The sequence below is a fragment of the Aspergillus lucknowensis genome, assembly GCF_044049455.1.
Source record: "Aspergillus lucknowensis strain CBS 449.75 chromosome Unknown BJX67scaffold_40, whole genome shotgun sequence".
In the NCBI taxonomy this organism is placed as follows: Eukaryota; Fungi; Ascomycota; class Eurotiomycetes; order Eurotiales; family Aspergillaceae; genus Aspergillus; species Aspergillus lucknowensis.
In genome coordinates this window covers 145,814-170,945 of record NW_027263584.1, presented here as the reverse complement: position 1 = coordinate 170,945, position 25,132 = coordinate 145,814, and the positions used below count along the sequence as shown (strand labels likewise).

The 25,132-nt window shown below is 51.8% G+C and overlaps 12 protein-coding genes across 12 annotated transcripts; 6 read left to right on the top strand and 6 right to left on the bottom strand.

Annotated features, from left to right (window-relative positions):
• Positions 1–964: 964 nt before the first annotated feature.
• Positions 965–2,015, bottom strand: BJX67DRAFT_383746 (alpha/beta hydrolase family esterase; the record flags this gene model as incomplete). Its single annotated transcript, XM_071033512.1, has 3 exons — positions 965–1,111; positions 1,206–1,408; positions 1,469–2,015. The coding sequence occupies 3 exons, from the start codon at positions 2,013–2,015 to the stop codon at positions 965–967; spliced, it is 897 nt and encodes a 298-aa protein (XP_070883472.1).
• Positions 2,016–4,742: 2,727 nt separating this feature from the next.
• On the bottom strand, positions 4,743–5,757 carry BJX67DRAFT_389986 (uncharacterized protein; the record flags this gene model as incomplete). Its single annotated transcript, XM_071034574.1, has 1 exon — positions 4,743–5,757. The coding sequence occupies one exon, from the start codon at positions 5,755–5,757 to the stop codon at positions 4,906–4,908; it is 852 nt and encodes a 283-aa protein (XP_070883471.1). The 3' UTR covers positions 4,743–4,905.
• A 217-nt stretch (positions 5,758–5,974) lies between these two features.
• On the top strand, positions 5,975–8,169 carry BJX67DRAFT_221257 (Isochorismatase-like protein). Its single transcript, XM_071025751.1, has one exon. The coding sequence runs from the start codon at positions 6,089–6,091 to the stop codon at positions 7,859–7,861; it is 1,773 nt and encodes a 590-aa protein (XP_070883470.1). The 5' UTR covers positions 5,975–6,088; the 3' UTR covers positions 7,862–8,169.
• BJX67DRAFT_383743 (class I SAM-dependent methyltransferase) lies at positions 8,017–8,880 on the top strand (the record flags this gene model as incomplete). The annotated part of the gene is made up of 2 exons (XM_071033511.1): positions 8,017–8,148; positions 8,200–8,880. 2 exons carry the CDS (start codon positions 8,017–8,019, stop codon positions 8,878–8,880), a joined length of 813 nt encoding a protein of 270 aa, XP_070883469.1.
• Positions 8,881–8,928: 48 nt separating this feature from the next.
• Positions 8,929–9,779, bottom strand: BJX67DRAFT_383742 (Alpha/beta hydrolase fold-1; the record flags this gene model as incomplete). Its single annotated transcript, XM_071033510.1, has 2 exons — positions 8,929–9,288; positions 9,354–9,779. 2 exons carry the CDS (start codon positions 9,777–9,779, stop codon positions 8,929–8,931), a joined length of 786 nt encoding a protein of 261 aa, XP_070883468.1.
• A 285-nt stretch (positions 9,780–10,064) lies between these two features.
• On the top strand, positions 10,065–11,338 carry BJX67DRAFT_373859 (putative integral membrane protein; the record flags this gene model as incomplete). Its single annotated transcript, XM_071031457.1, has 5 exons — positions 10,065–10,244; positions 10,308–10,565; positions 10,634–10,857; positions 10,922–11,055; positions 11,109–11,338. 5 exons carry the CDS (start codon positions 10,065–10,067, stop codon positions 11,336–11,338), a joined length of 1,026 nt encoding a protein of 341 aa, XP_070883467.1.
• Positions 11,339–11,592: 254 nt separating this feature from the next.
• BJX67DRAFT_361284 (uncharacterized protein) lies at positions 11,593–12,315 on the bottom strand. Its single transcript, XM_071029846.1, has one exon. It carries the CDS (start codon positions 12,267–12,269, stop codon positions 12,075–12,077), a length of 195 nt encoding a protein of 64 aa, XP_070883466.1. The 5' UTR covers positions 12,270–12,315; the 3' UTR covers positions 11,593–12,074.
• Positions 12,316–14,280: 1,965 nt separating this feature from the next.
• Positions 14,281–15,949, bottom strand: BJX67DRAFT_383740 (tRNA adenylyltransferase; the record flags this gene model as incomplete). The annotated part of the gene is made up of 2 exons (XM_071033509.1): positions 14,281–14,522; positions 14,590–15,949. 2 exons carry the CDS (start codon positions 15,947–15,949, stop codon positions 14,281–14,283), a joined length of 1,602 nt encoding a protein of 533 aa, XP_070883465.1.
• Positions 15,950–16,424: 475 nt separating this feature from the next.
• On the top strand, positions 16,425–19,166 carry BJX67DRAFT_221250 (TRAPP III-specific subunit 85 family protein). Its single transcript, XM_071025750.1, has 2 exons — positions 16,425–17,827; positions 17,889–19,166. The coding sequence occupies exons 1-2, from the start codon at positions 16,753–16,755 to the stop codon at positions 19,049–19,051; spliced, it is 2,238 nt and encodes a 745-aa protein (XP_070883464.1). The 5' UTR covers positions 16,425–16,752; the 3' UTR covers positions 19,052–19,166.
• Positions 19,167–19,287: 121 nt separating this feature from the next.
• On the top strand, positions 19,288–21,157 carry BJX67DRAFT_221193 (putative vacuolar sorting protein SNF7 family protein). The gene is made up of 5 exons (XM_071025749.1): positions 19,288–19,445; positions 19,514–19,766; positions 19,896–20,117; positions 20,172–20,366; positions 20,416–21,157. The coding sequence occupies exons 1-5, from the start codon at positions 19,399–19,401 to the stop codon at positions 21,100–21,102; spliced, it is 1,404 nt and encodes a 467-aa protein (XP_070883463.1). The 5' UTR covers positions 19,288–19,398; the 3' UTR covers positions 21,103–21,157.
• Positions 21,158–21,211: 54 nt separating this feature from the next.
• Positions 21,212–22,578, bottom strand: rad18 (E3 ubiquitin-protein ligase RAD18; the record flags this gene model as incomplete). Its single annotated transcript, XM_071031456.1, has 3 exons — positions 21,212–21,827; positions 21,883–22,006; positions 22,059–22,578. 3 exons carry the CDS (start codon positions 22,576–22,578, stop codon positions 21,212–21,214), a joined length of 1,260 nt encoding a protein of 419 aa, XP_070883462.1.
• A 97-nt stretch (positions 22,579–22,675) lies between these two features.
• On the top strand, positions 22,676–24,963 carry BJX67DRAFT_221133 (uncharacterized protein). The gene is made up of 9 exons (XM_071025747.1): positions 22,676–22,925; positions 22,980–23,035; positions 23,086–23,342; positions 23,397–23,575; positions 23,636–23,923; positions 23,975–23,999; positions 24,050–24,184; positions 24,233–24,412; positions 24,470–24,963. The coding sequence occupies exons 1-9, from the start codon at positions 22,866–22,868 to the stop codon at positions 24,622–24,624; spliced, it is 1,335 nt and encodes a 444-aa protein (XP_070883461.1). The 5' UTR covers positions 22,676–22,865; the 3' UTR covers positions 24,625–24,963.
• Positions 24,964–25,132: the final 169 nt, after the last annotated feature.

Here is a 25,132-nt window from a genome sequence, read left to right as displayed (position 1 = left end):
TCGAGGGTGTCTGATGCATGTACCTGGGTCGGGTCGTCTCCCGTATTACCATTATTGGCACCAGAGCTACAGGAGTCCAGGGAATCCTAAAACTGGCACTGGTTGCTAAGCAACTGACAGTGACCTAATGGACGCTTAACTACGTGGTACCGGGTCGTAACTACATCATCAACGAAGACAATGGAGCTAATATCCCTAAGAAGGGTGATCTTCCAAGTTGGAAGAAGCGTTAGGAAACAGACGAAAGCAATAACATTCAGGTTGGTTTGAAGAACCATTTTCGAGTGATTTTTCGGACGGTCGCTTTCAAATTGATTTGTTATTGGACATTATTAACCCCGAGCAAGCTTGATCAGTTTTCATGTATTATCGTATCTGTTATAGGTACCGAGAATAATTGCATCATCTACGCAATCAAGCGTCACCATCTTCAGATGATCAGAGCGCTCATACTAGTGAGCAACGAACCACCAACTACATCAAGAATTTTCAAGCAATGGTTGACTCGATCTCACAAGTGGAGGAGACCCGAAATCTTGTGGGATTGCAGATGATTGGCCTGGAAGCCGCATAAAGAAAGATCTGGGTTCTACAAGGCGCCCTGGGCGCCGGCCTCGGCAATGCCAGTGAGAAAGCAGGTTGAAATACATGAGACCAGTACAGATAGTTTCATAACATGATGAAAGAAACTGCACGACTATGACAAAGGCCGAGAGCAACAATAATGAATGAAGAATCCCATCCTCTCTTTTCTGCAGTATATGCTGTTAGTAGTGAGTGGTCTCCAAGCTCTCTGCCCCTCAGCCCCTTCCCACATCTCAGTTGACGTTAATAATATAAGTGGCTGGAAAGTGTGTGTTTGGGGTAAAGTAAGTTAATCGTTAGTAGACTCAAGAACGACAGGAAAGTGAGATCTCTTGTAATGGCGCCAAGTTTCGCTCTGTCAAGAAAGGGTTGATAAAACTTAATAGGCGCGCCGGCGGCCAAGGGTAGAATTCCCCGAGTTGGATTGGAATTGGCTGAAGAATGCCCAGGCCTCGCCAGACACAAAAGTTTCCGATCCATTATCGCCAGTGCCACCGTCGTATGGGGCTGGCTGGTGACCACCGTCCTAGATGCAGGTTTAGTACCGTAATCTTTGCCTCTGGGGTTTAGATGTGGATAGTACTGCATGTAGGGCTATGGTAGAGGGGAAAGGGACTTACAAAGGTGATCCAAGTGACAGGTGGCCCGCTGCACTGATACTCAGTCTTGACATGAGTAAGGCTTCCGGCGGACGGAGCTGGTTGCTCCTCGCCAGTGCAGCCATTGTTGGTAATGTACAGGTCCCGCATGGTACGGCCCCGGTCAGGGTCATCCGATATCCCGTGAATACCAAGATAGCCAATGGACGAGGTACCAGGGGAGCCTGACGGAGCTGATTAATACACCGCCGTTTCCAGTAGTCACGCATCCGCACGCTACTTACATTCATAGGGCCCCGCACCAGCGATAGACGTAATAGCCCGCAGAGGGTACTCAGTTTCGCGGCAAGACAACGCGAAGCTCATTGCACCTCCCCAGCTGAAACCAATGGCAAATCGAAGGTCAGTATCAACACACAGGGCACTCTCAACCGTGCTGATCATCTCATCGACCAGCATAAAATCGGAGCCTCCCTCGTTGTACCAGTTGTTGTCAATCCCTTGAGGGGCAACAAAGATGGCGGTTCCTTCGGCCAGTTGCTCCTGGCCGTAGTAGGCCCAGACGCCTTCCTCGACAGTCTGTCCAGTAGCCACATCAGTCATGGTTCCTCCCCACCAGTGCATGCCTATAATCAAGCGGTACGGATTGTTGGTGTCATAGTCATCGGGCACCGTCAAAGTGTACTGTCGCTCGACTCCGTTGATTGTCAACACTTGGACGCCGGACGACAGTCCTTGGCCGGCTCCACAGCCTGAAGAGCGGGCTGCATATGCACTTGGAGCTGCAAGCAGCAGCAAACTCGCAATATCAAGGAAATTCTTGCAAAGCATGATGAATCTAATAACGGCAAAGGGTATTGACAATCCGATACTAGATGAGCTTTGCAAACTAGAATGGGCAGTGATAGGGCTCCTTTTATAACAGTTCCTGCTGAGGATCGACAATTACAAACCCCCTCTCTTCACGCCTCCGGGCCCAAAAAGTTTAAGCGCACACGAGATGATTCTGGGCAGATTCTTGGCACGGTGCAATGATGACATCCATGTTGATATCAAGGTATAAGCGAGCAGGCATTCTGTCCCCAAGAAGAATACAGTAGTATTGAGAATATAACGGGTATTTCGTCCCTGAGTCCGCTATGCCAAGTATCCGCGGATTGGCTTACCCGCGATTCGATGAGCTACCAACATTAACATATTTAATACTTTGAGGTGAATCATCCAAGCACAATTTTCTTCTGTACTAGCAAGAGTTAACCAATATGTGCTACATGGAAGCATTAAAGAAGTTGACTCACCTTGTGATTTTCATTCTCCTTGGATACGCTTGCTTCAAGGTTAGGGTTTCTTGCCACCACCCCTAACCCGGACATTAGTCTGAATACCTCCCGCTTTCCGGGTATCTTTGCCACATGAAGAGAATCTACCGAGCCAGTTCTGACACAGTGCGACTCACCCCAACTCCGCAGGCCAGGACTGAAATTCGCGGTGTACCACAAGTTCCTGGCGTCAGACCCGATCCAAAGACCCGATCCAGAGTCCACACCTTGCCGTCCTCCCCCCCTAACAGGGCCAAATACTGCCGATGTCGAGGAATAAGGTCCTTGAATAAGGTCCTTGAACGTCGATCTTATTATCGTACTAGCGAATGACCTGCGGGATCCCGGCGGTCCTCCACCTCCCCGCACTTTCCCCCACGGAGTTCAGGCATGGCGTTTTTCACAAGAAGACATTTTCCGACGGGGAGCCGAGGCTTTGCATGGAAGAGCCATATAATGGTAAGACTGAAGCAGCATCGGATCTACCAGAAGCAAGGGCCTTCCTCCCAAGAGATATTCCGCACACCAATCAACACGGACAGTGGGATCAGCTGGTTTTTCAATCAGCAACACGTGCATTATTTAGGTCATCTTTTATCAAGGTACAAGACTCAACGAACTGTACCCAATACATCATCTTGTTCATTTCTCCATACAAGATCGGATGATAAAGAAACAACAAGCCACTTCATTTCGCATAGCGTCTGCCCCTCTAACTGCATCGCTTCGCCATCAGGCTGACTCAACTGGTTATGGATTCTATCGGCGCCCTCCTCCTCAATGTCCACGCTCTAAGGCAGTTCCAAGTTGAACTCAATATTTCAGACGAGTACCATGATGATGCATATAGCAGCTGTTTGGGTTTGTTCGAAATCAACGAGCAGTGGCAGGATACGAAGTAATTCGGATCAATAGTCCATAAAAGGAGAGCAGAACTGCTTGGAGAGGATCATCCCCGGTATATTAAAGCAATCTCTCGCCTATCCTGGACGTTTCACATATTAGGAGACCTGAATGAGGCTGAAAGGCTACAAAACAAAGCTCTATCATGTCAAAAAGAAATTCTCGGCGAAACACACAAGGACACTTTGGTGTCGATGTCCATACTAGCGTGAGTGTATTACGACCAAACCCGCTAGAAGCTGCTGGAGAGCTACAGAGTCAAGTGTTCAAAGTTTATGAATCGCTCGGGTATGGTGAGCATGATGTCTTCACTGCAACAACCGCACTCAGTTAGACATGTTGTGGGCTAAGCGAGTGGAACGCAGCAGTATCATTACTGGAACCCATTATTGAGAATATCAAGTCAAAGCCAGGCACCGATGGCCTCACCATGGTAGACGGGATGGCTAGTTTAGCAGTTGGTTTGAAGTATTTATATTCTCTGGACGCTGAAGAAAAACCCAAATTCAAGGTTTTGAAAATGAGACAGAGAGCCCAAGGCGATAATTATCCAGCAAAACTTAAAGCTATATTAAATCTCGCGGCTACCTATGTAAGACAGGAGACTAGACGAAGCACTCGCGCTGATGGACAGTCAGATTAAGGACCCACTGGGATATTCACTCTAACGTCACAATTGATCATAACCACGATATACTTAAGAAGGGAAGGTGGGTTGAAGCCGAGGCGGCTTGCAGACCGGCCGTTCCAGGGAGAGAAATAAGCCTACCGGTGAATCATCCACACACGCTTTGGGCGAAGGCATACCTAGCCTTGAGCATAATCCTCAGGAACGTCTTGACAAATTGGCAAGGGAATGGGAGCCTGTTATAGCTGAGTGACGTTTAAATCAGAGGGGGTGAGCACATGGAAACGCTTATTAGTATGCATAATTCGCTTGTGCTTGGATGAGGACAGTGCTCGATACGCGGAGGGGATCACTTGGGAAGAGCCACTGTAGATCGATCGAATCGGAACAAGTATTATGCAGGTGGGAGAATACCGTATTTGGCCACTTGTGTAGCTCCCTAAACGATAGCTTGCTAATGCATGGAAGTTATGTTTGAGGAAACTATCCATTGCGCAGAAACTAGGTCATAATTTCAGAGGAGTCAGCAGCAGCATAGCATGGGGGATCGAATGGGGGCACTAATCTCAAGTAAAAAAAGAAGAAGAAGAAGAAGATCTGGTAACTAGACTTCAATATAATGTTTTTTAAGTTGACCGATCATCAAGCCATTGTCAGACTCCACCCTATCAGAGTGCGGGTCTTGCTGGCGGTACCTGGAGAAGTTGTATCCGGCTGCCAGAGAGCAAGAGAGCACATTAGAGATAAATAATTGTAGTTCCATGGCTTGCAAGAATTTGCAGAGTGCTCTCTCTTCAAGTTAGAGCCACATATAATCACCCGCAGCAGTAGATGTGCTTATATAGCAGTAATCTTCCGGTTTATGAATTGCCTAACCTTTAGTTGGCTTTCGCGCCACACACACCACGCGGGGCATGGACAAGGCCACTCCAGATGCAGCTTCTCGATAAACGTCACTCAGCAATGCCTTGATGCTTTTGGCGTCCTCCATCATACCCTTCCGCTCTAAGCCCCCCACAAACTCCTGCATTGTGACCAAATGCTGTTCCCCGTTGGCCGCTGCGAGATCCTTCCGGTCCCGAAAATGCTCCAGCTTCGCGTCCACGAAGCCGTTGTCTTCCAGCAGCCGAGGGAGGTCGAGCACCCAGTCATGACGGCCTTGGGAGTAGACAAACTGACGTAGCTGATCAAACGCGGGAGTTTCCGCATCAGCATGGACCTTGTATACGCAGGTATCGGGGTAGTTGAGATCATCCCACTGGATGTAGCCGCCGGGCTTGAGCATTCGCGCAACGTTCCGGATGACGGGGATGGGGTCAGAATCCTGTACGACCAGGATGAGGAGACGGAGATGGATCAGATCATATTTTCCTACAAGATGGTCCGGGACAGGATCAAAGAGGTTCCATGTGTGAAGAGTGATATTGTCGGGGAGCCATTGTGGGGGAGGGGTACTGGAGAGATCGATGTCGTATCCGTGCAGCCTTACGGAAGAAGGGAGTTCGCGAGCCAAATCCAGCAGCCAAATGGCGGTTCCGGTGGCGATGTCAGCGATGGAGGATTCAGCGGCCACGGGGATGGAAGGGTGGACATTGAACTGGAGCGATTGCTTCCAGAGGAAGAACTGCAGGTTGAGACGACAAGCAGCAGCAGCGAAGCCACCACCAAGCAAGTAGCCGTTACGGTCTGCCAAATGAAATCCGGATGAAAGGGCGTCCCCCATGTTGAGGATGATTGTTTTACGAGGGAATCTCATGCAAATCCCGAGATATATATCTCTGAGTGGGGGCCAAACTCCCGCCCCCAGAGAAAAATAAAAATTTAATCAAGAAAAAAGTAGAAGAAAAGAAACAGGCGAATAGAATGCACATCTTTGCCTTAACTGTGGGAAAAAGGCGAGCAGGATTCCCTGGCGCCGTTTCTTCAGGTTTCTACTCCAAGAAGATGATTGTCTCCACAAGTATATCATCCACGCCTGAAGAAACGACCCCCCTGCGCTTTTCGCTTTTAATTCACCCATTTTTTTTATTTCTCTTTGCCTGACGAGGGACGTCATGTCATCCATCCAGGTGGCTCTCGCTGTCGGCAACGGCACTGGTCCTGAGCTGGCCGCTGTCTTCAAAGAAGTCATTCAGACCCTGGGCAGTCTGTACGATGTGAAGATTCGATTTATTCAATCGCCTCGCATGTACCATTCCTATTCATCTCTCTTGGCGATTAACGATACCGACGCTGTGACGCAGGAGACCCTGATCGATGCAGAACACTATCGCCAATTCTGCACCGAGGTGGCGGCTCTCGGTGTCGGCGCTATGTTTCGAACCTCGATCAGCGCCCAGGCGCTGTATCTGGTTCGGGACCAGCTGCACGCTGTCAAAGTCGAGCACTTCGGCTTGGGTCCCTCGACATCCATCCTGCTCGTCCGAGATCAGGCACAAGGTTTCTACGCCGGCTACAACGAGATCGACGGGACCAACAATACTGTCTCGCGCACTTCACGATTCAGCAAGGCGGTCTTTGAGCAAATCTTGTCCTTCGCGCTCACTCGGGCCCGCCAAGTCTGGGGTGGTGGCCCTGACCAAGATGATTTCATCGTCGGGACCGTCACAATGGTGTACAAGTTCCACCTGTTCGATGGGCTTTTCCATTCCTGGGCGCAGGAATGGCAACGATCCTTTGGGGTCCGAATCGAGTTCGTCCAGGGAGACACAATGAACCGCAATCTCCTGGCCCTGGGTGTCCAAGGCCACCAGCTGATCATCTCAGCGAATGAATATGCCGATATCATGCAGACCATCCTGCTCGACCGATTTGGGCTGGGGGCCCAGGAATCAGCCTGTGCAGAGAATGTGTATCTCCACCCGGAGGTTCGGGGCCTTCGCGAATACCAAACGGCCCACGGCTCCGCCGACGATCTCACCGGGAAAGGCATCGTTAACCCCTCAGCGACCATCCGGGCAGCAGCAGCCCTCTTGGAGCAGCAGCATGCGGATTGTCGGGGCGTTCAGAGCCGGGTGGACCAGGCCCTGCGGCAGTTGCAAGGGGCGGGAATTGCTACTCCCGACCAGGGCGGGTCAGCAACAACTGCAGCCTTTGTGGATGGCTTTTTGCAACGGATCATGATTTCCCGCGATCCTCCGCCGGAGACATCTGGCACGAACCACGAGTTGATCATCAGTCCTGTGCCGCTGACTCGCGAAAAATCCTGCCTGGTTGTGGTGGACTTCCAGAACGACTTCCTTCCCCCACCGGGCAAGAGCAACGAACCCATGCTGGAGCAGGCAACCAAGTGCATCCCACAAGCGGTCGATTGGGCCCGCCGCGAAGGGATTGAGGTGATATTTGTGCGGTTTCTCGGGGATGAGAAGTTCCAACGCCCCAGTTGGCGGCGTCGGAATCAACTCCAGGCCAGACCACCATGGTGTGTCGATGGGACCTGGGGGGCGGAAATTGCAGCCCATGTGCAGGTGCAAGCCCACGAACGGGTTTTCGACAAAAAGGCGCAGTTTGACCCGTTCCTGTCGACCGAATTTGAGAAGTTTGTCACGCAATTTGACCAGCTCGTCGTGGTCGGGCTCTTCCTCGACGTGTGTGTGGATGCGACAGTGCGGGGGGCGTTCCAACGCGGGCTGTTGACCAGGGTGGTTCGTGAATGCACGGCTGCGTTGCATCTTCCAAAGGAGCGCGTCTTGGGCTTCATGGAGGCCGTGTATGGCTCAGAGGTGGTGACCCTGGAAGGCTTGCTCGCTTCATCTGTCCAGGACCCTGGCCCGAATACGAGGGAGTCCGGAGGAAAATCGGTTGGGAACGGCGAATTATTAGATTAGGATTGCCGTCCGTCAACCTTCTCGGAGGCGGAGTCTGTGAATGTCTCACATCCAGAAGCTTTATTAAATTGGCCTGCATAAAGCTGACGTACACCCAACAAACGAACAAAGGTGGAAACAAAGAGAGCCACCCGTGGACAGTGGACGAAAAAAAGATGGCGGGGATCGACACCTCTGTGTGGTTCAGGCGGGAGATTGGCCCCCGATTGACACTTAGCGCCCGAGAGATTCTGCTCCAATGGAGTGGCCTTGACGAAAAGGAACTCTTGCCCCATCTCGATGCAATCGTATGTGAACCCAAACTCAGAACAGGACTGTGGTTAATCATTATTCTCCAGCGTGCGCAAGCATGGCCCCTCGGCGAATATCCCTGCATTGGGCTGTGGATGTTTCTCCTGCCGGGCTTGGCGGCCTTCCCGCAGTTCGCGCAGATCTTGGCGCATGCAAAACGGGGCGATGGGATCGTGTTGGACTTGGGATGCGGTCTGGGACAGGATCTGCGCTTACTGGCCGTGCATGGCGTGCCAACGACGCAGATGTGGGCACTCGATGTCGAGGAACGCCTGTGGGAGCTCGGATATGACCTCTTTCGCGACCGCGGTCGGATGGCCGCAGCGTTTATCCAGGCGGATTTTCTCCAGTTGGCGCCGACCACGCTGCCGGCAGCGAAACTGAATGTGGTGATCGCTGCACAGTTCCTGCACCTGTTCAGCTGGGAGAAGCAGCTGGAGGCAGTGAAAAAGATTGTCGACCTGTCGAGCCCCGGCACGATGCTCGTGGGCTACCAACAGGGCAGACAACGAGCGAGGGAGTATCTTCGACCATGGGGGATGATGTTCTATCATAATCGCGAGTCATTCCTCCGTCTGTGGGATCTCGTCCAGCAGGAAACGCGAACAAACTGGACCATCGAGATTCAAGAAGTGAGATTACAAGAATGGGGGATGCAAGATCAGGACCTCGAATGGATGCCGGAGGATCGTATGGGAATTAATTTCGTGCTGATACGGGACTTGTGATGGAAAAGAAAAAATGCTTCCTAAGTACAATGATAGTTGTCGCAGAACTCACTGCGTTTCCGGGAGCTCCTCGATGATTTCCCGGAGGGCCCGCGCTGTCTCCTCGGCTTGATCCAGGAACGGCGCAAAGTGACTGCAGTTCATCTCCTTGACGATCCACGGCTTCCCTGTGGCACTCATCATCCCATATTGCGCGCCCTTGGGCACCGCCTGGTCTTCATCTGTGACAATATAGGCCAACCGTCCGTGAAATTCCTCATCGGCCCATGCCGGATGCGGCTGAGGGGACGTGAAGGCCAGCGTTGAATGTGGCAGGATACCGTGTTGTAGTATCTTGGAAAGGCCAAAATTCACATCAGCTGCAAAGATGTCCAGTGGCTGGTCCGGAAGGTTGAGATTGGGCAGAGGCTAGAGAATGGGTATAGTTAGAAAAACATATCTGGGGAGTTTTTCTTCGAGCTGAGTTGGCGCACCTGGTCAAGGAGAATCCACGACGGCAAAGCTCCTCCCTGTAGTCCAGCGCAACTAACGTCCTCTGGGACGACAAAGGCTCCCACAAACACCAGTCCCACGACGCCGCCTGGTTTATCCTCTTGGCTGCGTTGGACTTTGCTCAACCCTGTGGCAGCCGCTGCGCCTGGCATACCCGCATACGAATGCATCAATACCAGAACATCCTTTCCTTCATCCTCCACGATGTTGTGGAGGACGGATGCAATGGCGTCAGTATCGGCCTTGACATCTGTAATGAGCGGGTTGATGGGATTCAGCGAGGGGTAGCCCGCATAGCGGACATCATACCCAGTAGACGTCAACTCATCGACAAAGGGCTTGTAAACACTGGGCGCAACCCAGGCTCCAGGAAGAAATAAGATGGTCAGCATTGGGGGGAGAATCATGGTGCATACTTGGGTAAAGACGAGAATGACCCGGGGGAGGATTCCATTGCCCCAATATAGTCGATGCGAAACTCCCTGGGGGCTGGTTCATTTCGGATGACAAGGGTTCGACCAGCAACAACCAGGGTCTGCGGGACAATCCCCTCCCCAACCTGGGGATTGGTTTTTGACACGGGAAAATTTGGGTCCTAAATTTGATCGGCCGCCGTCTCCTTCTGGCCTTAAAATAGGGGTTTGTGTGCCGCTTCTGGCTGGCCCCTTTGGTCCGCCTGCAAACCGTCCACGATGGATTTCACCCCTCCTCCCGGTCTCGATCTCTACGAGTCCAAACAGCCCGAGCTCTACGCAGCGTATTCAAGTACCTATGGACTGGCTGTGGTTGCCGTTGCGCTGCGTCTCTGGTGTCGACTTGCTGTGTCCAAGGCAGGACTCTGGTGGGATGACTACATCATCTGCCTGGCGTTGGTCTGCGTTTCCCCTCTTTTCGCTCGCTCAGTTGGGTAGTGAAATTAATGGCTGATTTACTAGACCATAGCAACTGGTAACTACGTCGACATGATTATTTGGGTTTACCGGGGCGTTGGAACTCACATCTACCAATATGGGATGCCTGGAATGACCCATTTCTTCCTCAATCTCTTCGTCTGCGAGATCCTGTACACTTTTTCCATATGTTTCACCAAGTACTCGATTCTTCTGTTCTATTGGCGAATTTTCAAGAAGACCAGCATTCGGATTCCCATTTATATCCTGACGTTTCTGGTCACCGGCTGGGGACTGGGGGTGGTATGGATATATAACCTCCCCCTGCTTTGCTATTATCGGCTTTGGACTAATATGTTAATGTTTGAAAGCTGTTTACGACGATCTTCCAATGCATACCGACGCGCGGATTCTGGGACAAATCTATCACGGCGCACTGCGGCGTCAACATCAATAATTTCTTCATCGGCAACGCAGTCCCCAACATCATCACCGATTGGGTCTTGCTGATCTTGCCACTGCCATACGTGTGGAATATCCAACGCAGCGCCATTCAAAAGACGGCAATTTGCGGGGTTTTTGCCCTGGGAGGATTGTATGAATTTTATTTGCACCATCCATCTTTGCTTTCTGGATCGATTGCGCTGACCGGCACGAAGTATTTGCATCATCTCCATCGTCCGCTTGATCGTCATGCTAGAGGCGTACAAAGTACCATCCGTTGATGTCACTTGGGTCTTTGTTGGACCATCCACGTGGACCGCTGTTGAGACCAATATCGGGATCGTTTCAGGTAAGTATATATGCATACACGAGCGAGAAATGAGAACTAATAGAAGCGCGCAGCATGTCTTCCGTCTTTGGGTCCTCTGCTGAAACGCGCAAAACGGAATAAAGTGTCTTATAATTATTCGGACGGAAGCGACTTTCGGCGATATCCCAATCGGTACGGGCAGTCGTGGGCCTCTGCTAAGGCAGGGTATAGCCATCACACCAACGAGGGTTCGGAAATTCATCTGGCGGGCATTGATGTCACCACCAGTGTGGACATACGCAGGGAACGTCACCTGCAGTAACAGGAGTACATAGGGGTACGCAAATGCTGGATAGTTGCTTAGGTTTCTAGATAGGCCTAAGCAGCCTGGTGATTCACCTGATTCGAAAGGCATATTTCGAGTAAACCCCACCCTTTCTCACCTCCGGGATCAAATGCAGCTCATGGCAGTTGAGTTCTAGTAGTAATATTGGGATAGGGCCCCGTTTCCTGACTCTGAATGCATGGCAACAGAGTGGAAGGAGCAACACTATTCACGATGATTGTGTTAGCATTTGGATTACATGAACCATGGCTTCGCAGAATATAAAAATTAAAAAAGAATCTAAAACCTAGCTTTTCTAAGCCTGTCATGTAGTAACTGGTCCTTCTGCTCATTACTGGTGACCATACCCCGCGCTTAACACAGTTATGGTAATCAGGATATTAAGTTAAGATACCGTCGCGGGAGCAATTTTCCAATACCAACTCCCACCCACGACCAGAACGTGGAGAGTAGAAATAAAAGGGACCAGGTTAAGGCTATCAGGCAGTTTTTTGAGATATAAGGATCATCGTGCTGTTTGGATTGAGATCCTCGACATCGTCACTTGGTGATCGTGTGTATAGCGAGAGCTTGATTCCTTGGCCCGGCTGCTTCATTTGACTCCCAACCAGCCATAATATCAAAAAGATGGTGAATTCAATCTGTGAAGGCTTTATGATTCCGGGACTGGTCTTCACAGATCTCCACTTCTGCCTGCTCTGCGACAGAGTATTCAGGGAGAATCAATTTTAACTAACTGAAGGGTCCGAATGAGGAGCTGTCGCCAGGACGGGGTGGTGCGTGCGAATTTAGCGAGCTCGGTTGCAGTTACTTTCAGATAAGAAAATGGTTTCCGTTCGATTATTGCCTGCCACTGCTTGCTCACAACCGCATCCAGCGACATGGGTTCAGAGGAGGACTCTTTCATGGAGAGAATGAATGACAGGAGCCCCGAAGGCAAATGACCTTGAGGCATGGTTCGCTGTCTGGGGTAATTTTCCGGTGGGCGAGGCGGATGATCGACAGGTTCAGCGCCTGAGGACCAAGAGGGGGCTTAGCTTCTGATTTGTGGGGGAAAGGCAGAACTTCCCACACTCCATCTTCGGAATGGAAATGATGGCGCACCGACTGCCACGAAATTCAGCAAGCCCTCTCTCCACAATATGACGCTGTGGCTCCCCCAGATATGCACGCGTATACCATTCGTGGCCCGGTGTCCTCAGGTGCTTGCTCTCCCGAGCCCTGTGTGTCCACAGTGACAATTTCTGGACAGAGATGGAGGTGATATCTTGAGTATTCAGAAAGTCCAACCTCGGATTCTAGGATTGGAAGACAGTCCCCCATTCAGGAGTAATGTTGGCACATTATACCACCCAATTGTCCCCCGTGCCATGACAGTTCAAGGGAGAGGAACATATGTACAGCAAGCAAATCCCAGTCCAGGAGGTAAATAATATAGTATCCAAGGAGGTTATACCAAGCCCGTTTGAAAACCGGAGCCCCGGAGCCGTTGGGGAGCTGGAGTGAGTATCCCCGCATGTGGACATTCTTGATATCGAAATCAAAGGGTTGGATGATAGAGAAAATTGCACAGCATCATTGACAGGAAGAGGCTCTGCTTCACAAATTTCAGTCTGGATTGCCCACAGGATCTTGATATATTCTGTATCACACACATACATGCCTACCGTCTTGATATCAAAAAAAAGTTTGGAAATTTGAGGAAGATGCAATAAATACATTGTTCAAGGTATTCTGCCTACTAAAGATGATCAACCTCCTCTCCTATCACCTGCCTGATACTATGCGCAACCTGCTCCTGGCAGTTACCTGGACCAAAGACCTCCTGTTCCTTGCCTAAAACTTCGTGGTTCCTTGGTGCCCAGGAAATGTAGCAAACGTCGTTCGCGCCGCTCTCCCAGCGTCAACACTTAAGAGTTCCACGGAATATGGACAGTCTTTGGATGAACGGGTCGCAATAAATGGAGCAACAGCCGCCGCACTGAAATACTTCCTCGTGATATTCTTGATTAGTGGCGAGAGATCAGACATCCGGACGCAGCAGACAACTCCGATATGTATATTGTGTGTTTTGTTGAAGCAGACGAGCTCCTTTTCAAGGGCAAATACGGCACCCGGGACGCCGCGTATGCACCGTCCCCCGCAGCTCCGAATCCCAGGATGGAGATGGATATATCGTAGCCACCTGCGATGGCCTCGCCGCCGTTTCATAGTTTTTCTTTCACGATCGTCTGCGCGCGGGCTGAATCGCCATTGACCCCAGAAAGGGAGCCACCGTAGTCATTGACAACGACTTTGGAGCCGAACCGCAAATAACAAGGTATATGAGCGCCTAAGCCTCCACCGGCTCCTGTGACTATTGCCACCTGCCCTCCCAGTAAATTTTCCTCCCCGCGTGAAGCCATGATGGTGCGGGAGTTGTGGAGAACAGTATGGGTAGTGGTTGGGGCATGTATGGAGCCTGGACGGCTACGCGCCATGCTCTGACGAGATATACTATTGGAAACTTGGAAGGGTGAGATCCCCAAGGACATCAAGCGCAGCCACGTTCCCATAGTCTCCGGCTATCTGCTGGCGAAAGGTACACTCATTATCATGCGAAGTAGATTCACCCGCTTTATGAAGCTGTCAGAGCTTTCACGGGAAGCTCCCCTCGAGTCCAACCGTCCAAAGGTCTAAACGCAATAAGATGAGCATCCTCCATGGATAGCACCGACTGCTAATGCCGAAGCCGAGGGTCATGATTTGTTTATTTAGGTTTCGCGAGCCTGTCGGCCAGGTCTGGAAACCAGCACATCTGGTTGCACTTTTCATCTGTCACATGGGGTTTTACAGGGTCGTTAGACACAGATGCAGGTCAAGGAATTTCAAGTCAGGGTATCGCCGCTGAATATATTGAAAGTCTATGTCGCCGGCCCTTAAACTCCTAGTTCTGCGCGTCTACGATTAAGCTCTTCGAGTATGTCTTGCTTGCTTTGGTTCCCGGGGTGCAGCAACTGCCACTCAATCGCGTACTCCAAGGCCTTGGACAGCCACGGTCCACTCTTAACCCCCAAGGCTTGCATGACATCTTGCCCGCTTACGACAGGCTTTAGCTCACAAACACCGGCAAGGTTTTGCTGTACAATGTATGAGAGAAATTCGTCGTAAGTTTGTACCACTGCGGCAACCGGGAATGTTTCAGTAAAGCTGGGCCGAAAAGTCGTAAACAAGAGGGGTAGCCTCACCTTGCACGAAATCGCCCCCCTGCATAATTTCCAGCAGAAGAGATAGGATGGCGCAGAGCCTCCAATCCTTGCTCCATGATCGGATGTGTAACCCGACCTGCTGACGGATCGTCGCAGGGGTCCCTTGCATGCGACCTTCTGTGAGTGCAGTTTTGGCATCAATGATGCTGCGCCAATGGCTCGCTGCCTGACCTAGAACAGCCGCCGTTCTGTTATCCGCACGCAGGCTATCTCGAGCAACCTCCGTCACCCGCGGTGGTAATCGTTTTGCACTTTTTGCTTGAACACGCGAAGGAACTACCGACCAAGGAGCAAGTGCGGCGATCATCCAAGCAAGATATTTTTCGAGAGGGCCGAGCACGAGCGAGGCACGAACACGTTGAATAGCATCCGACTCATCTGGAGAGAATAAACGATGAAGTGCATTGTAGGCAAGAGACCAAGAGGACGTCTCCGCTAGAACGTCATCCTGATGATTGGCAAAAATGGTCGGATAAAGGTTAAGGCGATCAATAATATGAAGAGCGTGTCTGGGATCAGGACCTTGAAGCATTTTCCCCACCTCAATTCCTACCCGCTCTCTACTTATCTTAAGCTTGAGAGCAGCGCGGATATCGCTATGTTGCATCGCGACTTCCGTGTCAGTGTCGATTCGGTAGCCTAACCGGCTGGCGAAACGTATCAGCCGTAAGACCCGAAGGGGATCGTCTTTGAAAGTCTGATATGGCTCCAGCGGGGTTCGAATTATTTGCCTTCTCATGTCTTCCAACCCGCTTCCCGTAAGGTCCTCGACCTTTGAGTCATTCAAATTGTAGAAAAGTGCATTTATCGTCGCGTCCCGACGCAAGGCATCCTCCTCTGCCGTACCAAATTCCATTTGGGGAGTTCTGCTCTCTTCAGAGTACGACTCTTTCCGTAGATTGACTAGATCCACATCAAAGCCGAAAATCTTGGTCGTGACAGTCTCTAGATGCTTCGACTTTTCGGGGTTCGCCTCGATTTTGTGAAGGCGAATGATCGCATCCTGTAGTTCCTGTTTCTCATGGTTGTTCCGATACTTCTCCAGATTATGTTGGTTATCCAGATACTTCTGAAGTTCCTTTCCAAACTGAAACCCGGTCATGTTATTGATTGCGACGTCAACGTCATGGCTCTCCACCCCCAACAATTTGTCCCGCACCCACCCCCCGGTAAAACGAAGCACAGTCTTGGTGTTGGTGGAATCGTTCTGCCCGGCTGCCGTGCCGCGTTCCCGGATGGACTGGGCCACATCGAGGAGGAGAGACTTTAAGGTATTTTCGGCCGGTGTGAGCTCAAGTATAGGAAGTATCGGGGAGCTGCTATCCGCGGCTGAGGTCATGGCTACGGTGGTGTCCGCGGAAGAGCTGTTAGAGGTGCGTCTCCTCTTGCGTGTTCGCAAAGATGGAGGTTCAGTGCTCTGGTGACGGCTCATAAAACGGCTGAGCGAGGGGGGTTGAGTTAGGCGACGCGGGTAAAGAATGACGATGGGTGTTGGCGGTTGCGCAAAAGATTTCGAACGCTGCGTGAGTCTGGTGGAAAGATGGGTCGAGAAAAAGGAGGCAAACATGAAGGAAAACTCACTCAAGAAGGGAGTGAAAGCGGATGACCAAAGGGAGAGTCAAATCATGGTTTTGGATATGGGTTTTCAGAGTCACAGTCCTGGCTGGTTCTCCCTCAAAGACGCCAGAGTCATCTTGCGGCAAGCAGATGATCACCGCCTTCATCGGCAATCTGAACCACTCCTCTTCAGCAAACCAATTGACGTGCTGTCAAGTCATTTTCATATTGCGGTCTGTTCCTTGAAATCTGACTGAGCTGGTCGCTTGAGGCTCTGAGTTGGCTCACATGTTGACGGACGCGCAACTCCGCTGCGATTCGCTCGACCTGAATTGCTCCACGTTTCGCACGTTTCGGGCGCTGTGACTTGGCCTCGGCGACACAACCTCTTCCACGCCTCGCCCTGACCTACTATTTACCGTCATCGCTCCTCTTTCTCCCGCGTTTTCGTGGCAGAGCCTTTTCCATTGCTATTCCTGCCACCTCTGGCTTCGCAATCTGCTCAGATTCGTAGTCCATGGGCTAGACCTACGGCCACCGACTCATCCATCCTTGCTATTCTCCTGTCGGAATTCATCCGGGTCCATGACATCGCCCGGAGATGCTACTCCGGTCAAACCTCCGCCGTCTTTCTCGCCCGGCGTTCCCCGTGTTGCTTCGAAGACGAGATACCCCAATCAGCGCCGCGACTCGACTACGTCGATAGATTCGGACCGGGTAGAACCAAGGCTAGGGCCGTCTCCCACACCCCCGCTATCGAATACCCACTCCGACCTTCCGATCAGAGCTGCGTCCCCCCATGGTCGATCCGGCAGGTCGTCGACTCCTCAGATAGGGAGGAGATCACTAGGGTCACCGTTAGATGGACGAGCTGACGCCGCGCTGGATACGCGATCTCTTATCGTCCGCTCCTTTTCGCCGGTTATTGGTGTCTACGCTTCAGCCGATACTGATGAGCTCGTACGGCAAAAGGGGTTCAAGGATGGGTTTTGTGAGCTGATCCGGCCCTTTGGGGAGAATGTACCGGGAAAGCTCGTCATCCGTGATAGCGTTGGGTCAAGTCGCGGCTGGGAAGATTACGGCATCCGATTTGTTGACTTGGAGGAGAGCTCTCGGGCGCCAAACGACCCGAATCTGGAACGGAATCCGCCGCTACCTCAGATCGAAGCTGTACTAGAAAAGCAGCTAGATTTGGCTGATTCTCTGCCTGGTGGGCCCTTACATACTAAAGACCCTTTGGGTCTCTCCACCACCTCACCTCTATATAAGCTATACCTTCGCCAGCTGTTGTCAATTGCAACCGCCTCCCCCCACGAAACATTCCGCCATCCCGTTGCGAGTGTGATTGCTACAAGCTCCCGTAATCCCGCTCCTCTTGAATCCCTTCGGCAGCTGTACGCAGACACGAACAATGGCAACAGGAAAGTTCCAGCCTGGATCCACCCGGAGTATCTTCGATATTATGTTCTTGTTCATGATGAGGATCGTGATGATATCTCGGAGTCGACCAAGCTCTATGACCAGATGAAGCGCCATTTCGGTTTGCACTGCCACCTACTGAGGCTGCGCAGTAACCAATGTGTAGTTACGGATGACGATAGCGTTCAAGTCCCAGAGTGCGAATGGCTCTCTCCCTCGGAGCGGCTTGCGGGTCGGGCAGGTAAGCCAAGCGGAATTTGGCTTTTCCCTATATCATATCCTCTGCATGCTAACTATGTTAGAACCACTGGTTGACCTCGACTCCGATGGCCTTCTTTATCTATTTGAGTCTGATGTAATGGCAATTAAAAGCTTTATCAGGGAGCTAGTCGCGCAATCTGTCATACCGTTTATGGAAAACAAAGTAGCCGTTTGGAACGATCGAGTGGCATCACGAAGGCGTGGAATCAGTGGTCGATTTATGTCGATGTCGCGCAAGTGGGCCGGCTTTGGATCGGGCTCTCGCCCTAGCTTGACAGGTTCCGGCGGTGGCGCAAGCGGGAATTATAACGTGGCGCACGGATACTATGACTACGACAATGATGAGGCCTTACTCCGGAGAATGGCAGACTACGCTTTCATGCTACGTGATTGGAAACTATCCTCTTCTACGTACGAACTACTACGATCCGACTATGCCAACGACAAGGCTTGGAAACACCACGCTGGTGCTTATGAGATGTGTGCGGTTAGCACACTGCTGAATCCTGTGGGGTTGGGTACGAAGACAAAACTGGAAAACATCGATCAGATGCTCGAAACTGCGTGTTATTCCTATCTTACTCGATGCTCGGACGGCCCCAACTCATTACGCTGCCTCACTCTGGCTGTCGAATTGCTGAGGTCTCGTGGGGGCTCGGCCGCTGAAAGCGCAGCCAAATGGGCCATGCGGGCTATGGATCTCGGTCTGGTGGAGCCTATCGGGCAGGGTCTTCTGAGCGAAAGAGTCTCAGCGTGTTATGCTTCACGACCACCCGTGAATGGTGTCCGATGGGGTTCCCGTCGTCGAAAGGCCGGGATGTGGAGTCTCCTCGCAGCCGATATGTGGCTTCGGCTTGGAAAGCCAGCCTTAGCCTCAGCATGTCTCGAGGAAGCGGAGCGACTCTATGCGGATGTTCTGGGCAGCGATGGTAACTTTCCAATGCCGGAGATGCAGACTCTTGTCGAGAATCTCCGGCTCTCCGTGAAGGTCGGATATCTCGAAGCACGAGGACTCGATATTAAGGAGGAAACGGGCAGTACGGATCCCTTGGATAACGAGGAGACGAGCGAGAAGCTGGACAGGCGCACGAACCGCAGATCCTTGATTATGAACCCGCTAGACACCGGAGGTCTTTCTCTCCCCACTGTACAGGCAGGGAGGGATGCGGATAACCAAGGAAATGACGACTTTGAACGAGCATAACTATCAGCAACGACGGATACGAGGCACAAGACAGGCGAAATAAATAGTGTAATAGAATCAGGAGTGGTCTCGCGCGAGACTTGTACCTATCACCATTTCCGCCTCAGCCTATACCTGTAGATTATCTGGTTCGAACCTTACTGAGTTTGTCTATCTGTTCCTGGGGACGAATAGCACGTGACCACGACAGGTATCGATAAGGTCCCGAAGCGATTGTGGGCTGCTTTGGTCGCAGTCTACCTCAGACCAGACTGATCCCGCGATCTACGGATGTAACCAGAAGGATTACTTCTAGTCCTTTGAGCTCCTTCCTCTGCTTCCTCCAGGCGCCACCCAAACCGCCAGCCATGAGCAGCCTCCTTGACTACATCCTTACCCAAGACTCCTTCAGAAAGTACGGTAAATACAACACACTCCGCCCACCCTCAAACGCAATACTAACCGCCGCTTACTTCCATACAGGAATCGCCTCCCCTCACTCTACTCCGACTTCTCAATCCATAAAAAGACAAATCCCGACGGGTACCATGTAAACGTTGCAGCATGGGAGCAGGCCCTGACGAAGGCCGCAAAAAACGGATGTATCTCAACACGAGGTGGAGATTCGGTGAAGCGGACAAAGTCCAATCATCTAATCCTCAGAGTTGACGAAGGGTTATTGCACGAGTTGGAGAGCCCTGAGTTGGGGCGGCCGGTTGCGTTGGGGGCTGTTTTTGTATGGTTTTCCCCCCTCCGTTCCCCTCTTTCGGCTCCTCCTCTGTCATTATTGCGGCTCTGGTCACCGGTTGATAATGATGTGCGAATGGCAATTCGAGCGGCTGCTAATGCCGGTCTTGGTAAATAGGAAGACGCCATGTGGAATCGCACCATGATCCCGTTACAGTTGTTTAAGGCTAGCGGTGGGAGTTTGCGCAAACCGCAATGGGGACTCATTGATACGACGGTGTTGAGCCCGTGGAATGTTATGGCTTGGGGCTTGAAGCAAATACGGGGTGTCGTGATTGGACCTGGGTCGGACGGTCCTCGGCTGCAGAGCCAGGATTTGGTTTTGGTGGAGAACCTCCAGGTAGGACATAGTGTCCGTGGGATATGGCTGTCGCAATTGCTCACTATACGTCAGGAGGCTGCAGACAAGCTGGTGAAGCAGGTGATGAGCACGAGTCCCTCGAAAACTGAGTTGATCTACTCCAGAGAACGCTTTGTGGAAAGCTTTGCGACGATTCTAAACGAGAATAGTGAGTTGTCCGATGTTGATTTTGATGCTCTATTGCTCTATCTATCCCGCGATAAAGGTGCCATCGCGTATGATGGCAAGGTAAGTAACGGCGCCTTCTCTACCAGTTATGGAGTTGATTGTATGCTAGACAATCAAATTCCGACCGGGGAATGATTCTCCGAAGGAAATTACCCAGCAAGACACGACAATTGCCTCTATCAAATCCCTGACGGCGACAATGACGAGACAGGTGGAGAGCCTAGAGAAGAAGATCTCTGAGCTCAACGTAACCGCTAAGGCCGCTTTGAGTAACAAAAACCGCGTATCAGCTCTCGCCGCAGTACGCTCAAAGAAGCTCGCTGAGCGGAACCTACAGGTGCGACTTGATACTCTGGCTCAGCTAGAGCAGGTCTACCTCAAGATCGAACAGGCACAAGACCAAATTGAGTACGTCAAGGTGATGCAAGCCAGCACGGGCGTCCTTCGGGGTCTCAACAACCAGATCGGAGAGGTTTCCAAGGTGGAGGATGTAGTTGACGAGCTGCGTGAGGAGATGTCCAGGGTGGATGAGATCGGAAACATCATGGGCGAGGCCGGCCCTCAGATCGATGAGGACGAGATCGACGACGAGCTCCAGGAGCTGGAATCCATGGAGCAGAAGGCGAAGGAAGAGAAGGAAGCGGAGACGACTCGCAGGAAGCTCGCGGACCTCGATAGCCTTGGTTTAGAAACCAAAGGAGCAGTACGGAAAGCACCGCTGGAACAGAACGTCGGTTCTGCATTGGAAGAGAGTATCGGGAAACTTTCGCGGATGTCGGTAGAGGAGAATGCGTGAGCCTGTGCCAAGTGTGAACAAAAGCCGCCACCACGCTCCATTCTCGAGCGCTATCTCTTCCTCGACACAATGATGGCTAAAAAGATAGCCTAGGGCAACCGCTGGCGCTTTAGCTGTTTCTCGAGGTCGATATCGTCTGAATGTCGGTCTCCTTTACAACTCCATCCAGGGAATTTGTTGCAGCGATATCTCCGTTCGGCGCATCCTGGGCTAGAGTTGGAACTATCGGAGCTGACACTTCTGCCGGGTTGTCGACGGTTGGAGCGCTTTGCGGCTCTTCCGGCGTCACCGGGGCGGCATTTGGTATTGTTGAGCGAACGATAGCATCACTTTTCTTTCGCGCATTCGCGATTAGTTGCTTGAAGTCAGTGTCATAACTCGCCGACCACCCCGCTGAATCAAAGTCCTTGCGCATGACAATACTCGTCGCATCAGTAGGGGTCGACGAGTTCCCGCCTTGTGTGCGCTCCCAAATATCGAGCTCACGTAATAGCACACTTTTAGGCTTTGGTGCTTTGGAGTCACAGTTGGCATTCCATAGATTCATCCATTCGGTATGTCGTCTTTGTAATAGAGCTCGTGGACCCCAGTTCGGTATACCCAAGTCTTTGAGCTTTTTGCGCAGAACTGTATCCTTTAATATAGAATAATTTATGACTGGGAGTCTCTCCGGTGGCTTTTCTCCCACGTCCTGTAAGGGTCTTCGTGTAGCCGACGATAAAGAACTGTAAAAGTCAACCATCCCGCTGTCAAGCTGGGCTTCCAAAGCGTATGTCTCACCCAAAGGCTGCTGGTTTCGGTTCAGCACGGCCACCTCCCTCTCCTGTACATGTGTCGAGGTGACGGAATACGGCTTCATGCTTCATCCTCCGTTGGCAGACAGGACATGCGACCAACCCGTCATCTAATGCTCCAGAATCAGATCAGAAAGGAGCAGCGTAGCAAATAAAACACACCTGGGATATATTCATCGTCTTGGACATCGTCGACAATCTCAATCGGAGTTGGCAGTACCTGCCGCATAGCACCCCGGCTCTGGGACCGGGTGCGAACACCCTCCCCTCCACCACTTTCAGATCCATTCACCTCTTCCTCAAGTTTCCGTTTCTTAGCCAGTGGCCGCTCAGCATCTCCATCCTCATCTACGGTGGTCCCACCACTCTTTGTAGCCCGCCTCGCCAACTCTAGCACGCTCGGCCGGGCATTCTTGAACGCCTCAACGAGCTCTTGGACAGCCCAATTGCGACGCAATTTCAACTCCTGATCCGAGCTCCGACACGTGGGGCATTTGCCTTCCGTACTTAAGCACCGTCGAATGCAAAGCGAGCAAAATGTATGACTGCACGATGTAATCACCGGGTTATCGAAAAAGTCCTTACAGACCTGACACCGGAGAGAGGATTCGAGCGGCGCGACGAGGGTCAACGGCGTGTCGAGCCAGTCAGTCGAGTCCGGGAGGTCGAATGTTGACTCCATGGTGGTTGACTTGTGACGCGCCGTTTCCCAGCGCTATTACCGTAAAAGCCGCGAGCCGGAGCAAGCTCTTTGCTTCTTGGTTGCTGGTGACTCGCGGAGCTTTTTGAGAGGCGTTGCTGGCGCAGAGGAAATAGCGGTGCCAAGACCGAACCAGGCGGCTGACTGAGACGCGTTAAGTGGTTTGGCGTTGGTCGTCACGCGTCGCCGATCCGTAAGGTCCCAGAGCTCGATCACGGAAGTCATCGTCGGCGACTTTGTCAAGACCAATTTGATTTCTCTGCGGCAGGATGGCGGTTGCGGACTTTAAGAAATATCTCGCGGAGAATGTTCTCAATGAGCGTCGTCCTGTATGTATTGACACCCCGGTTCTGCCAACCTCTTCCTGACACGATCAATAACAGGTCACTTATCGCTCACTGGGTCGAGCGCTTAGAGTCCATAGCACTCTCGCGAAGCAGTGAGTCCCTTGATCAAAGGGTTGTACAGTAAGTCTGACAGCGAACCAAGAATGCTATACGAGTTCCACCACACCGAGAATACGAAGAAACCGCACAGCGTGAACGCGACGTACATCATCACGGGCACCCAAAAGATCACCGGGCCTACGACAACAAACGGAGTAAACGCCAACAGCCACCATAATGACGACGATGAGATCATGCCGAGCAGCCCATATATCAGCAGCTCGATGCCCAACCAGGACGCCGCTGCGGACCAGGTCCCTATCTCTTCGGTGCTCCTAGTGCGGGAGGAAGACCTGGAAGGCAAGTCAAGGGATTAAAGATACCGTGTGTATCGGTTGTTAACGAAGCCGGCAGACGCGAAGGCTACATTCGAGTCAATATCAACCATACACGTGTATAGTCTTCAGCCTACGACCTTGCAGGACCTGAACGTCCTGACCGATGTTGGGCGCGAGATGCTCGTCAATCACGCCAGCGAAGATCCCTTGCAGTATGGAAAGCAATGGGGTATGATTCAGAACACGAACGTCAAGGTACGAGTTAGCACCGTCATACATTTCCAAAGCTTCGCTATGCTAACCGCAATCAAACAGAGGAGAACAGGGGCACGTCCACCACCTCCCACTCCTGGTCCCACGAGTACCGTACCAGCGAAGCGACCAGCCCAGTCCGAGCCACCGCAGCTGAGCAAGACTGAAACTAAGGAGGAGCACACACAGACAAAACCAGCCCAACGACAGAGTACTCCATCAACGAAACCAGCAGATAAGCCTGCACCGGTAAACAAAGAAAAAGGAAGCCTGTTCAGCTCTTTCGCCAAGTCAAAACCGAAGCTGAAGAAGGAGGAGTCTTCTACGCCGGCTGCGTCTGGTGCTGAGTCGGTACGTATGGACCCACTCAAGTTCCCGTTCAGGAAGCTGATGATTGTTTAGGTGGAACCCAGCGGCGCTGAAGATGGTGAATTCCCAAGTGCGATATGGCTCTCATATACCGGCTAACAGATATAGTTCTGCTCGATGACGCCTCCGAAGAAGAGCCGGAGGAGCTCTTCCCCGAGTCAAAGAAACAGCCCCCGAGTGAGATCCGCGAGAGTAGGAAAGAGCGTGAAGAGAGGCTGAAGAAGATGATGGAAGATGACGACGGTGTGTTGATCAACAGTCTCTACACGAGCCAAGGCTAATCAAGTTCAGATGAGGACGAAGAAATGGCCGACGCTGCGGAACCGCCCGATGAACCCAGCGCTCCAATTGACCAACCTCCACCCAAACAAGAGGAACTCAAAGTCGAAGCAACAGTCAGAGGCGGTCGTCGAAGAGGACGGCGGCAAGTCATGAAAAAGGCAGTGAAGAAGGATAGCGAGGGCTACCTCGGTGAGTCCCCACGTCTCTGTGCACGGAAAAATACCAGCAAACTAACCGAGATTCAAGTTACCGTCGAGGAGCCCAGCTGGGAATCATTCTCGGAAGATGAGCCCACACCACCACCACCACCCAGGAAGAAACCAGTCGTCAGCGCGCCGAAGGGGAAAGCTGGGGCCAAAGCGGGGCAGGGGAATATCACGTCGTTTTTTGGCAAGAAGTGATCTTGGGAGCACGGTTCACATCTGGGGAACGATGAAGATCTGTGGCTTCCGAGCCCCCATGTAGGACAACGCTCCACCTGTTTAATTAAGCCATGCGCAGAACAGAAACATGGTCACGCTCCTGGCATCAATGGCCCCAAGGTCACAACTAAACGTAGCATCCGGTATAATCTATGTCAGTCTGAGCGTATAACCTCATCCCCGGAGGTCAGTTCATAGTATTGATGGTAATTTGAAGAGCGCCAGGGATCGGAAGTTTGAAGAGCTAATTCGTGCCCACCCGGCGCCCTTCCTCAGAGAGCGATATCTTCGATGAAATAGTCAGGAGGGTTTCAAAGTTGTGCTCCGGTTGTCCTGGAATTATTCAACGAGCACTCAACTAACAGCGGGTCAACCTGGGAAGATGTCCCTTGTCCTCTCAGAATCCAACGCCGTGCAAGCACTCGATTGGTGACAAGGAATGATCGCCAGGGGAAGAAGTTGGAGACGCAGGAGATCTCCGCATTAT

Bases quoted from the DNA above. Each gene is read 5' to 3' on its own strand.
- BJX67DRAFT_221257 (XM_071025751.1), top strand. From the start codon at position 6,089: ATGTCATCCATCCAGGTGGCTCTCGCTGTCGGCAACGGCACTGGTCCT.
- BJX67DRAFT_361284 (XM_071029846.1), bottom strand. From the start codon at position 12,269: ATGAAAGAGTCCTCCTCTGAACCCATGTCGCTGGATGCGGTTGTGAGC.
- BJX67DRAFT_221250 (XM_071025750.1), top strand. From the start codon at position 16,753: ATGACATCGCCCGGAGATGCTACTCCGGTCAAACCTCCGCCGTCTTTC. The intron at 17,828-17,888 runs GTAAGCCAAGCG...TAACTATGTTAG, and splicing joins GCGGCTTGCGGGTCGGGCAG to AACCACTGGTTGACCTCGAC.
- BJX67DRAFT_221193 (XM_071025749.1), top strand. From the start codon at position 19,399: ATGAGCAGCCTCCTTGACTACATCCTTACCCAAGACTCCTTCAGAAA. The intron at 19,446-19,513 runs GTACGGTAAATA...ACTTCCATACAG, and splicing joins ACCCAAGACTCCTTCAGAAA to GAATCGCCTCCCCTCACTCT. The intron at 20,118-20,171 runs GTAGGACATAGT...ACTATACGTCAG, and splicing joins TTTTGGTGGAGAACCTCCAG to GAGGCTGCAGACAAGCTGGT.
- BJX67DRAFT_221133 (XM_071025747.1), top strand. From the start codon at position 22,866: ATGGCGGTTGCGGACTTTAAGAAATATCTCGCGGAGAATGTTCTCAAT. The intron at 22,926-22,979 runs GTATGTATTGAC...GATCAATAACAG, and splicing joins TTCTCAATGAGCGTCGTCCT to GTCACTTATCGCTCACTGGG. The intron at 23,036-23,085 runs GTGAGTCCCTTG...CAGCGAACCAAG, and splicing joins CATAGCACTCTCGCGAAGCA to AATGCTATACGAGTTCCACC.